At 40.1% G+C, this 12,964-nt stretch overlaps 1 protein-coding gene across 1 annotated transcript in view; it reads right to left on the bottom strand.

The window, feature by feature from the left end:
• The window catches only part of RAB8B (RAB8B, member RAS oncogene family), an 87,652-nt gene that overhangs the window by 6,730 nt on the left and 67,958 nt on the right, over positions 1-12,964 (bottom strand). The window contains exons 5-6 of the mRNA XM_033920898.1: positions 10,035-10,124; positions 5,720-5,785 (exon numbers count right to left, since the gene is read on the bottom strand). Of these exons, the coding sequence (XP_033776789.1) occupies positions 5,720-5,785; positions 10,035-10,124 (156 nt within the window). The remainder of the gene's footprint in view (positions 1-5,719; positions 5,786-10,034; positions 10,125-12,964) is intronic.

Below are 12,964 nucleotides of genomic sequence, written 5' to 3'. Positions count from 1 at the left end.
AAAATTGTGCAGCGCATCTCTGAGATGCCGCTAAGCAGAAATACTGCAAAAGACAGGGTTCTGCGAATGGCTGCTGATGTTAGTCTGTAAAGAACAATCTCAACTCAATGTACGTTGTAAATAGTTAAAGCAGGGGTTCATTCACTCAAAACATCACAAAAACAGGACAGTTGACAAAATCATAAATAAACGGAGAAAAATAAACCTCAATTGATGTTAGTCAACAGCTTACTTGCGACTTACAAAAAGCACCCTTCTACTCCATGTGCTTGGATGAAAGTACAGATATTACTAACCATGCAAGACTAGCGCTCATTTTGCGTTATGCTACTGGTGACATCATGAGAGAAGAGCTGGTAAAACTGCTGTCTTTGCCTGGAAGAACACAAGGGATAGATATCCACAATGCTGTGATGGAGGCTTTTTCATCACTAGACATAAGTCCAGAAAAAGTAGTTTCAGTTACTAGCGATGGAGCACCTAGCATGGTGGGGACAACATCAGGATTCATTCATTTCTTTGCTAAGGAAGCAAAACATCCACTGATTCAATTTCACTGTATAATACATCAAGAGGCTCTCTGCGCCAAAGAAAGCAGCAAAAAACTTGATGATGTCCTCAAAGATGTAACAAAAATGGTGAACTTCATCATGGCGCGTGCTCTTAATTTTCGACAATTTCAAGCCCTTCTTGATGAGGTTCAGGCACAATATAACACTTTACTGATGTACAATAATGTCCGGTGGCTGAGCAGAGGACGAGTGTTAGAGAGATTTGTGGCCTGCTTGGAAGAAGTTAGGCTATTTATGAACGAAAAGGGGGAAGACTATCCTCAACTCACCAACATGGCCTGGCTTACCAACCTCATGTTCTTTACAGATTTTACTAACCACTTTAATGTACTAAACAAAAAATTACAAGGCATGGGAAAAACAGCAGAAAGCATATTTAGTGACATCAAAGCTTTTGAGAGAAAATTGCATGTTTTTGAAAAAGACCTTGAGAGTGGACAGCTAAAATATTTTCCCAACCTAAAAATACATTTGAATAATTCTACATTTGTGGACAGTCATAAAAAACACCAGGAAATCCACAAAGCATATTCCACCATTGTAGCCGAAGCAAAGGAGAATTTTAGTAAAAGATTTTCTCAGTTCCGTAAGATGGAGACAACCCTTTCATTTATAACTTCTCCAGAAAAGTCCACATTTGAAGATCTTGATCTTTCCTGCTTACAGTGGTTGGATATTCAAAATTTGGAAATGGAGCTACTGGAATTTCAAGAAAGCTCTATCTGGAAAAGTAAATTCAATGACCTGCGTGCGGCTCTTGAACGTATTGAGTGTGAAAGGGTGACAAATGAAATCACTGCTAGCAGTTCTGAAAATGAAATCCTAAAAGCGTGGAATTCTCTGCCAGACAATTTTAAGTCCATGAAAGCACTTGGGATTGCTCTTCTTACTTTGTTTGGGTTATCCTATGCTTGTGAGCAGCTGTTTTCGGCTTTGAATCATATAAAATCTGATGCTAGAAACAGATTAACGGATGACATGAGTGCTGCATGTGTTGCTCTGAAATTAACGCACTATGAGCCAAGGATTGACAAGTTATCAGCATGCATGCAACAACAAAAATCACATTAATTTTTTTCAGAGCATGCCCAATGCATATGTTTACATGAAGCAGTGTTTTCAGTTTGCAGTTAAGACACTTTCTAAGTTATTTAAATATTATTTAAAGATGTTATTTAAAAAAGGGACTTTACATGGCCCTGTTGTATTCCAATCTGGAATTTCCAATAAAAACGGTTGGTTTAATTGAAAGCTCTTTTGTTTTCTTTACATCATATTATTAGAAATGTAATGATTTAATTATTTTCTAATTTGATTGTAAATTTTACAAAAAAACATGTATAGACTCTTTGGGAATGCACACCGAGTCTTGACACAGTTAACAGTTTTAAGAAGTTTATCTTTTTTTTTACTCAGGATACATTTGACATGTTATGTGAATAATACATTTAAAATATTTTGTGTAACTGAATCAAATTCTTCCTAAATTCATTAAATTGAATGAAATCATTAAAACATTATAAATTGCCAATAAACTGAAATGAAAACCAAAGGATTGTGAATCAAATTGATTCTCTGACAATACAAAGATTCCAACCTTTAAAAATGATGTTACATAGTTCAGGCAACTTTATAAAGAGTTTTTAGATACTAAAATCTTGTTATTAAGGTTTAATTGACATGCTGGCACTTTGAGGAAATTCTTTGGTTTTGTGCGGCAGTTTGGGCACTCGGGCTCAAAAAGGTTAGCCATCACTGCACTAGAGGTAGGTCTTGTCAGACAAATCTGATTAATTTCTTTGACTGGGTGACCAGAGAATTGAATAGAGGATGTGCGCTAGATGTGATGTATTTAGATTTTAGCAAAGCTTTTGACAGTGTTCCACACAGACGTCTAATAAATAAACTGAGTGTCCTTGGGATAGGCCCCAAAGTAACGAGCTGGGTCAAGAACTGGTTGAGTGAAAGGCGACAGAGGGTAGTGATCAGTGGAGATCGCTCTGAGGAAAGGAATGTTACTAGTGGTATGCCTCAAGGTTCTGTTCTTAGGCCTGTTCTTTTTAACATTTTTATAAATGATATTGCTGAAAGGTTGACATAGAAACATGATGGCAGATAAAGGCTTTGACACGCAGCTCCTGATTGGATAAGGCCTGACTTAGTGCAGGAAGAGGCAGTCAGAGCATACCACGAGTGATTTCCTGTACTCGCGGCGCTTCGGCTGCTCTCCTGCTGCCCTCTTCAGGCTCCCCCCAAAAAAACCCGTATTTGCGGTTTTTTGAGATTCGCGGGGGTTCCTAGAACGGAACCCCCGTGAATATTGGGGGAGTACTGTAATGTAAATACTCATGAGTCAAGTCTCTTTCATTTGAAAGGAAGCTCTGCAATGAGAGAGCATAGGATGAAGTTAAGAAGTGTGCTGTGTTTTTATAAATTTGTGGTTATCATTATGTATTAATAAGATTATATTGTGTGCATATGAAAACATTGCTGAAAACAAAGGCTAATCCTAAATATGTGGAAACGAATGCTATGAATTTTATATGTGCTGGAGTAAAGTTGTGCAATAGCCTTGTTGGACAAATTAAAAAAAATGTTGACAGGAACTCATTCAGGAAAATGTTAAAAAACACAACTATTTGTAGATGCATTTTTGTGAATAATTGATCTTATGTAAGGATTGAATCTGTTTGGTTTTGTTCTTACTTTGTTCTGATTTGTTTTAATATTTTATGAATGTAACTTTCTGTAAACCGTCTTGGAAAAAAACGTTATAGAAATTTTAAAAATAAATAAATAAATGGATGGATGGAAGGAAGAAATTGCATTACAATTAGTACTATTATTGTGGGGGTGGGGTCAGGGGTGGAGCTTGGGCAGGGGTACTCAGTTGATATTTGTTAGACTTAGGGGGTACTTAGCTTGAAGAAGTTGAGAAACATTGCCTTAAGAGATCCCACATGCCTGTCCCACACTGAGTTCAGATAGAGAAACATAATAAAAGCACAAAAATCAGAAAAAATGACCTAAATTCCTGTCTTCAAATACATATTATTAAGTAATCATTGTGTGCTCTTGGCAAAATCAATTACTGTCCTTCTGTCTAACCTTGTTATAAGCAACTTTGTTCATGTGATCTGCCATGTTAGACTACCACCATTTATAATGAAGAAAATTTAATAAAATTACTACTACTACCGTGTATCCCAGAAAATAAGACCTACTCTGAAAATAAGCCCTAGCATGATTTTCGGGGCAGGTCTTAATATAAGCCCTATCCCCGAAAATTAGCACTAGTCACCGGCAGCAGCGCTTCCCCCCGCCCCCACCTCCCCTCCCCTGTGCACCCCTTCACCCCGCTGACCCTTCCATCTCTCCCCAGCCAACCGCGAGACCAAAATACCTTGTAACAAATGGCAACGTCAGCAGCAATCTAGACAGGCTGCTTCGGGGCCTTCTCTTGTTGGGGCGTTCCGTGTGCCGCATTGCTGATGACATCATCAGTGATGCAGCAGAGGAACGCCCGGGCAGGAGAAAGTCATGAAGCAGCCTGTCTAGATAGATGCCAACATTGCCATTTGTTACAAGGTATTTTGGTCTCGGGGGAGAGATTGAAGGTTCGGATGGGGTGATGGGAAGGCGGGATAGAAACTGCAAGGGTTCTGCTGCACAAGGGATGGGAGGGAGGGATAGAAAGATACTTCACAAGGGGATGGATGAGGGGAGGAAAGATGCTGCACATGTGGGGGAGAGAAAGGAAATAGGAAAAATTGGGGTGGAGGAGAGGAAGGGAGAAAATGATCATTGTACATGAAAAAAAGACCTACCTGAAAAGAAAATCTAGTTCCTTTTCTGGGCCCCAAATTAATATAAGACAGTATCTTATTTTTGAGGAAACACAGTACTTACAATATAAAAATAGATAGCCATCACCATTTATATTACTGTAACATTATGGTAGTTGTAATTGCAATCTTTCTTCACAAAATTTCATATACTGCAGCTTTTTTTTTTCCAGTTGATGTTGTAAACCTCATAAAATGGGTTGTATACAGAATATATAAAAGACTGAGGCCTCATACAGTATATCTGTTCTCTATGCTTAAGAGCACAGTCTAGTGAACATGCTCAAAAACCCCAAAAACTCCCAATGCAATAAACTAAAGGCAAACAAATTACAGAAGCAACAACAACAACAAAAAAAGTAGGGGTCTGAAATGTTTTTCAACCAACAGAAGAAATGTGTTCAAACTGAAGCTTGAGAAAACAAATGTATTACAGCGGCATTCAAAGCATATGATGACAGAAAACAGCAGACGCTACTATGGTAACAGCGGTTTGCTGCATCACAAGTAACTTTCTATCAGTGTGTGAGCAAAGACTGACACAGAAAGGTGATATATCAAATCTCACCCAGTACATTGAAAGTCATTTTAAAAAAGACTAGTATGCTGGACTCCGCAACCATCACCTGCAAACCAGGGCACTTCAGGCTGAGGCACCTGGCAAAGTTACACACTAAGGGGTATGCACTGCCATTCATGAAGGGACAAGGACATTGCTGGATGCTTACTGGACCAGGTACATAAGTACATACGAATAGCCTTACTGGGTCAGACCAATGGTCCATTAAGCCCAGTATCCCGTTCTTATGGTGGCCAATCCAGGTAAATATAATGGATCTCATCAGGAGAGTGGTGTATTATAGCTGAATTAAAGGCTCTCTGTTCTAGGATCTGCCTGTACCAGGGGCAACCTGGATGAAATAGTGGCAATTGAGCTCACTTGGGCTCAAGGCCTCCAAGTTGAAACATTGCACGTCACCTCAGTGACCCCAAACTGAAGTAAAGATCATCTACTAAAGGGAAGTAAAACACCCAAAATTCAATGCATGTTTTCCATACGTGGCAATTGACCTTTTAGCAAAATGGTTTTAATGTGGATTTTGCCATACTAAAATCCTTACACATTGGGAATAAGGTTAGTACAGGAAAATAAAAAGTAAACCACTATGCTAAAGGATAGCGCTGCTTATTCCATCAAGGCTATATGCAAAGAGGCCAAAAGTGATTTGATGACCTATTTTAGAGAACATCAAGACTGTAGAGCCCTATTAAACAAGGTACCAAAATAAAAAGTTAACTTACTTCTTCCACATTTATGCTTGATTTTGCGCTGGTTTCCAAGAATTTAATGCCATAATCAATTGCTAGCTAGAAAAGAAAGAACACTTAAAGGATTTTCATTAGAATGATGCTTTAGATTACTGACAAGTCACACAGTGCAAGATACTACTACTTTAGGCAGCAATTATAGAAAAATTATTCTGGTGAGTCTATGACTGCCAATGTTTCTTCATCCATGGCAAAACACTGGCAAAGAGCTCTTCCCATTATGTGCACTTACTGCTATTGTTTATGATATACACCATATCACTAATTCTCACTGAGACCCAAGATGGCAAATCTAAAATTCTTCTTAAAATTTTTTTTTTATATATGACTGAAACTATTAAAAAGTACTTGTTAGGATTAAATTTTGTGTGTATATTATATAAATTTTGGGATAACAGGGGAATAGTAAGATAGATGTCAATTATATAAAATGGAAGACAGGGTAAGTTTGTATTCCTAAGATGGCTGCAAAAGGAGGGGAGTCTTGGGCAACTGGGCCAATTAGGGCTTTAGGCTCTTTCCTGGAGCCATTTTGAAGAGGCCTGCTGGCTGGAAAGAATAAGAAGCTTCCCTCCTGCTGCTGTTCTAAACAAACAAAAAAAAAAGTACGAGGGGAGAGACAGCCCATTATACCACCAGGCTTGAGGTTGTTGGGGTGGGGGAGCTTGTGGTCAGGGGAGGGTCCCCAACCCTGCGGCAACAGGAAGTACACATCCCTCCTGCTGATCTTCCGCATGGGGTGGGGGATGGCAATGACGATAGGGGGCACTAAGCGACCAGACATTTTTGGGCTACTTTTATGAGTAATCGGGATAGTAGAGATCTGAGAGCTGCTTTATTTTCCTGTCAGTGCCTGAGCCAATCAGCACTCAGGCACTGACAGGAAAGAAAGACTACAACAGCTCAGTCCCTGCCGATAAATATCGGCCCCGATTCCTCATAAATGGAGGGGTGTTCCTTTTTGATAATCACCCAGTAGAGGTGATTTTTATATTAATGACTGTTATACTACAGTTTTAATATTAAATTACCTCATTGTGCTACAATTGCATAATATAATTGGAGGCTGCTAGAAAGCATGGAAAAGACCGCGATAGGCCATTTTAATACCCAGGAGGTAAAATATGTGCATTTAACGATGGTTTAATACCATTGTTAAATGCACGATGACTTCAGAGAATCGAATCTTGAGCCCCAATACAAACACCGTCAATGCCTATATCAAATCCAAGTGGGGTCCGACTACTCAGAAAGAAGACTAAATGCTGCTGTGAAGGAGCATTCCATGAACACATCAGCCTGGAACAAAGGGATTGTCCCAACTACTTTCCTAAGGGAGGAATAGAACTGCTTGAATATTAAACACTAGCCTCTGAAATAACCCATGCCAGGAGGGGAGATAAAGAGCAAAGGCTTACAATAACTATTCCTTGGGTAATTTCTTAATAGAAAAAAAAACAAACCCCCACCACCTTTGGACTCTGTACTTCTAGGATTTTTCTAGACGGCAAATTCTCTCTTAGAAAAGTAAAACTGCACAATGTGGTAGAGATTGTAAAGAATGTTGATCTATAGGGAGTAGCAGTTTCCAAACCTGTCCTGGGGAAACCCCCAGCCAGTCAGGTTTTCAAGATATCCATGATGAATAGTCATGAAAGATTTGCATGCAGTGGAGGAGACAACCTGAAAACCTGACAAGCTAGGGGCTCCCCCAGGACAGGTATGGAAACCCTGAGCAGCATAGCCAAGCGCACTGTGCCCTGTTTTGAATTAGCTTGAACCAGGACATATGGGAACTCCTAGCATCACTTTCTCCAGAGTCACCAACTGTAGATCCACCTGGGACCTGCAAGTCTCCAAGTAGGGAGGTTTAAGACCTCCCTCCTCTGCATACTGTTCCCTGTGGGGAAAGCTCAACATGGCCTCATCAAGAAGACCCTGGATCCAGTGGACTGAAGTCACAAAACCATTGCATATTATATGCCCAAGGAGAGAGACTAAGGTTACCTAAGTAGAAGCTTAAAACTTTCTATTATATTTAGTCTGGGGAGGGGAGTAATTTCTGAAAGCGATGCCTCTCTGCGAAGCATGGTGCTAATCACCATAAGATCTCCCTTCCCCGAGGTGATTCAACATTTTCTCTCTTTTCCCTGTTTTGGCCACCTTAAGGCTGGAATAAGAATCTTACAACTGCTCATCAAAGAACTGCCAGGAAAATAAAGGCTAATCTGATCCTCTCTCCTGAACAGCCTCCCTGCCGAGGTACAATTCTCTTTTGGAAGTGGCAGTCTCCTCCTATTGACCAGCTGACTCTCTAAAATTGGCACCCCCCACATGTTGACAGGCAGCAACATGAATTAGTTTGAAGTTCTGCCCAAATATACAGTGTATATATATATAATTCCTTCTCAGGCTGTATCATGCATCACAAGATGAATCTGGCACTAAAGACACCCTGAGAAGCTTCACTTGTGTAGAGGGAAATCTTATTCTACAAGCTGTTTCTGTCATTTCTTTCCTGGCTGGAGAGGGGGAAGAGAGGAGCTGACATGTATGCAAGGTTGCTGGTATAACAACTTGAAACGAGCTGTGCAGGCTTTGTTGCCCCTAAAGATAGATGTGTAGCTCCCAAAGAACTTTGTGTATTGGAGGGGAACAGGGATGTAGAAACATCCTGTATGATTGTCTAGTTTTGGTACAAAGCAGCAAGGGAAATGGTTGCTTGATCCCATCAAGAATGGAAGCACTAAGAAGGTCCTGTTCCATGTTAACTAGTGCTATCTTCCACTATAAAAAGCAGGGCTTGATCTGGGGAATACATTCAAATCATCTTTTGGCAAACTACCAATAGTATGTGGCTTACACATACTCCCCCCTTCCCCTAGTGCTCATCTCCTCACAAGCCAAGGTAAGCAACTCTTTCTATGAAGACAAAGGTAAATGTTTTACACAAATGGGACTTCATAGGTAAGCAGAATCTTACTTTCTGATTCCAATTCCCCCTTACAACAGTATAAATAATTTGCTTTACACAATTGTCAGTCAAAATACTGAATTTGGGTGACCTACTGGCTTGCATGAATTATTTTGTTTTACTTATTTTGGCATGAGAAGAATGGATAATTTAGACACAATTTGGATAATCTGCAATTTGTTTGAGGAAGTATAGATATCCACAACAAAAATACCATTTTTTTGGACCATAAGACGCACTGGCCCATAAGACACACCCACCTGTAGAGGAGGAAAAACCAAGAAAAAAAATTTGGTTCAGAATTTTTTTCTTCTTGATTTTTCCTCCTCTACACATAGGTGCGTCTGGTGGTCTGGTGCTGGGAAGCCCAAAGCCGCCCGCAGCCCCCCAAAGCCCGAAGCCACTCACAGCCCCCCCCCCCCCGATACCTTTTTTAGTGGTGGTGGTCCAGTGCGGTCTCCTGGACGACTGCCTTGGACTTCAGAAGAGCGACGCACAATGCAGGAGCGCAACCTTTGTGCTTCCTGCCTGGTCCCATGCCGCTCTGTGATTGGCTGCAGTCAGTAACTGGCTGCAGCCAATCACAGAGCGGCGCGACCAGGCAGGAAGCGCAAAGGTCACTACCACGACCACTAAAAAGGTACCGAGTTGGGGTGGGTGGGAAAAATGCATCTTATGGTCCGAAATATACATTAAGTACTTTTTTGTATTTCAGTATTTTTATGCTGACAGTTGTGAAAGAGATAAGCTGTAATGTGATAGTGTAATGTATTAATGAGATGCTATAATAGTGTTTGACATTTTAAAAAGTATTTGAAAGAAGAAATACAAGCAAAATACAATATAAAGATGAGAGATAGTTAGCAACTTAACACTGAAACTGCTGAAGTTTCAAGTCAGAAGCTCAAGACAAAATATATATAATGAAATAAGCACCACATTAGATGAATTACTATCAAATTGTATTGGACTGTGTATATTGTTATCTGTTTAAGATTTAGGCAGAATATAAAAGTTTTTAAAATAAAAATAAATTGTAGATGATCTGGTTATGAAGAGATTGCACACAGCACTGTTACAACTAGCATAACCAAGCTCTATTTGCAATCCTCATTATGAATGCTAAACATGTGGATAAAGCAGCTCTAATTTAAAATTCAGCTAGAACAAAAGGCATTAGTTAACCTATAAACTGAACTTGCTTACAGCTTTCATGGATCAGAAGAAATATCCCACATCTAATTTTCCTAAATAAGGCTGAAACAAAAGTTAAATAATTGACTTATTCCTTTTTAGTGATTATGCCAAGGTTACCTTCTCGCCTTTTTCTTTTGATACTTGTCGTTTTTCATTCATATCACATTTGTTTCCTAAGATCATTCTTTCTACATCAGAGGAGGCATGCTGAAACAAACAAACAAAACATTCAGGTTAACAAAAAGAGATTAGATTCTTACTTTGCCAATCTCTTTTCTAGCACATAGGCGTGTCATTCTGGACGGATGGGTAATCTCTCCATGCTCGTGAGCCATGCAGAAGGAATCTATTCCAGTTTTTAAACACTTCCTCCATCACCAGAGGGCTCTTCTGCCTCCTTCAGTTTGTACCAAAGCAGGTGATATCCCTATACAGAAACACCTGCAAAGGAGGGGTATGGGGAAACTTCCTGAATTACAACTCTGTTCTGTTCTGAAAATATAAACAGACATGTTAAACATTGCAATTGAATAACTGAATCATCAAAATAATCAACCAATCAAACATTTATGGAGCTCAAACATTCCTCCAATGTGTTATAGTAATAGATTATTTTTCATATCCTCAAGGTCTGACTGATATCTAAAATTTCATTTTGGACTTGAACTTTCTTGAGACAGTAGGCAGGCGCAGGGGATAACTGACAGGGCAGAGTTCCAGAATGACACACCTATCTACTAGAAAAGATATTAGCAAGGTAAGAACCTAATCACTTTTTCTAGTGCAATAGGTGTGTCATTATAGGTGGATGGGACATACAAAAGCAGTCCCAGAAATCTAGGGTGGAACCCTTGCACCAGATCGTAACACTGAGGACCCAAAGAGGAGTCATCCCTTGCCGCCAACATCCACTCTGTAAAACTTGGAAAATGTATGTAGAGTGGACCAGATCACTGCCCTGCAAATCTCAAGGGAAACCGCCCAAGCTTTGGCCCATGAAACAACTATGCTCCTAGTTGCTGCTGGTCCGGGGATAGGGAGAGAAGACGAGGAAGGCAGGAGTCTTGAGAGATACACAACGACAGCAGGAAGTCGCTAGACATGCAACACTGGCGCCGTACTGCGTATTGAGAACCTCTGGCCCTACAGGACATGCCTCTCGCTGCGAGAGGCATGTCTTGTAGGCAAGTCAGCTGGCTGGTGCCTCTCTTCCTCCTTAGTGTGCTGGGGAACACTTAGAATCTCAGTTTGCGATATACTGAGTTAGAGGCTGCAAGAGGTGGGGTTTCAGGCAGCAAGAGAGAGGAGGGAACTGCAGAGGTTGGTTTGTAGTCACTCCTGAATACTTGACTAAGAGGCATTACAAGCACCAGTCAGAGGCTGCAAGAGGTGGGGTTACAGGCAACAAGAGATTGGAGGGGGCTGCAGAGGTTGGTTTGTTGTCACTTTGGCTATAGGAGGATCATTCAGAACAGAGGCCAAGTTTTGTTCCCGGTACTAATTAATCTGAAAATGTATAAAAGTCATGTGCTAAAACAACTTACTTTGAAATGAAACAAACAATGAAGACAATTTCTATCCAGTCTATCACATGCACCTCCTCCCCCCCAGCCCCATACAAAATAAAACTTAAAATCTCTCATCACAAAATCTCAATTAGTCAGGGGGGGGAGGTGCTTTGCTAATTTTCCTGCCAAATTTATGAGCTCTTTGCAGATCTAGATAGATGGGAGGGTGGGATAGATAGAGACATTAAAGAAGGTTCTTAAAAAAAACAAACAACAAAACTTTTGCATCTTTATGACTCTGTTATTACCCATCCCAAAGGAAATTCTTTATAACCTCAAAAAGAAAGGAAGTATAGCAGGTCCCAATTTTGATCTCTACTAATCAGGTTACCCAGCTTCATATCTTAGCTGATTGGCTTGTTGCTTCACCAAAGATCTGGTTATATATTGAGCAAGAGTGGCTGAATTCTACCCCATTCTGGGCAATCCCTTAGCTTTCCAAGCACCATCTTCATAGTCTAGCAAGGAAGGCCCCCCCTTGAGATATGTTGTGTTCTTTTAACCTGGTCCTGAATATGTAAGCAGCTTTTCTCAGATTTTTTTTTTTTTTTACACAACAGCCATCCAGTATTCTCCTGGCTTTATTCCAGGTATGACTGATACTATATATAATTATTGGACAGCCCAGGGGCTTTGTATATTAGGTCAAGTCTGGGAGGAGAGTGAATTGTTTTCCTATGATGATTTACAGGATGAATATGGTCTTCTCCCCTCTCATACTTTTCAATATGGACAAATACAGGATTACCATAGGGGAGCTTAGTTTAGGTGAAACACTACTGGGGGAGCTTAGTTTAGGTGAAACACTACTGTAACGAGCACTATGGGGAGAGAGAAGTAGGGGATGTATCTCCAGGTTGTACATATCTTTGATAACGACTATAAACCCTATTTTGTATCACACTAAAACCAACAATCCAGCAATGTCCTTTGAACTGAAGCAACAAGGAAAGACTTCTTCAGCACTTGCTTAGGGACTCCGTAGCCAATAATATGATAAAAAATTGATATAAAATTATTTATCGATTGAATAATCTCCAAGCATTTCATGTAGATAATGGCCAATGTTGGAAGCAATATGGAGCTCTTGGTGGTATGTACCACATTTGTGGCTATACCATAAGGCACAATCTTTCTGGACATCAGTGTTAACTTAGCTATAATAAATCACGCAAATGCAATACTCTGAAACAAGAAATGTGTTTGTTTCATTTTAAACCTTTTGGTGTGAAGCCTGAGATGCATAAACTAACTATACATTTTTTGTAGCTGCAAAACTGGCACTGGCATCCCAGATCACAAAAAAGGTTAAGTCTGTGCGGTCCTTCCTGTACACAGGCACCCCTGCATGTAGCTTCTAGTCAGAAGTGAGCTAAATTGTGTTCAGCTGATTTAACTTGCTGTCTACTGAGAATCCCCCTTACAAAAACTCTCTGTCGAGTGAAAACTATACTGTTGAGTATATAAGTAAGTTACTTT

This window comes from Geotrypetes seraphini, chromosome 14, assembly GCF_902459505.1.
Source record: "Geotrypetes seraphini chromosome 14, aGeoSer1.1, whole genome shotgun sequence".
NCBI classification, from domain to species: domain Eukaryota; kingdom Metazoa; phylum Chordata; class Amphibia; order Gymnophiona; family Dermophiidae; genus Geotrypetes; species Geotrypetes seraphini.
This window is presented reverse-complemented; position numbering and strand designations above follow the sequence as displayed.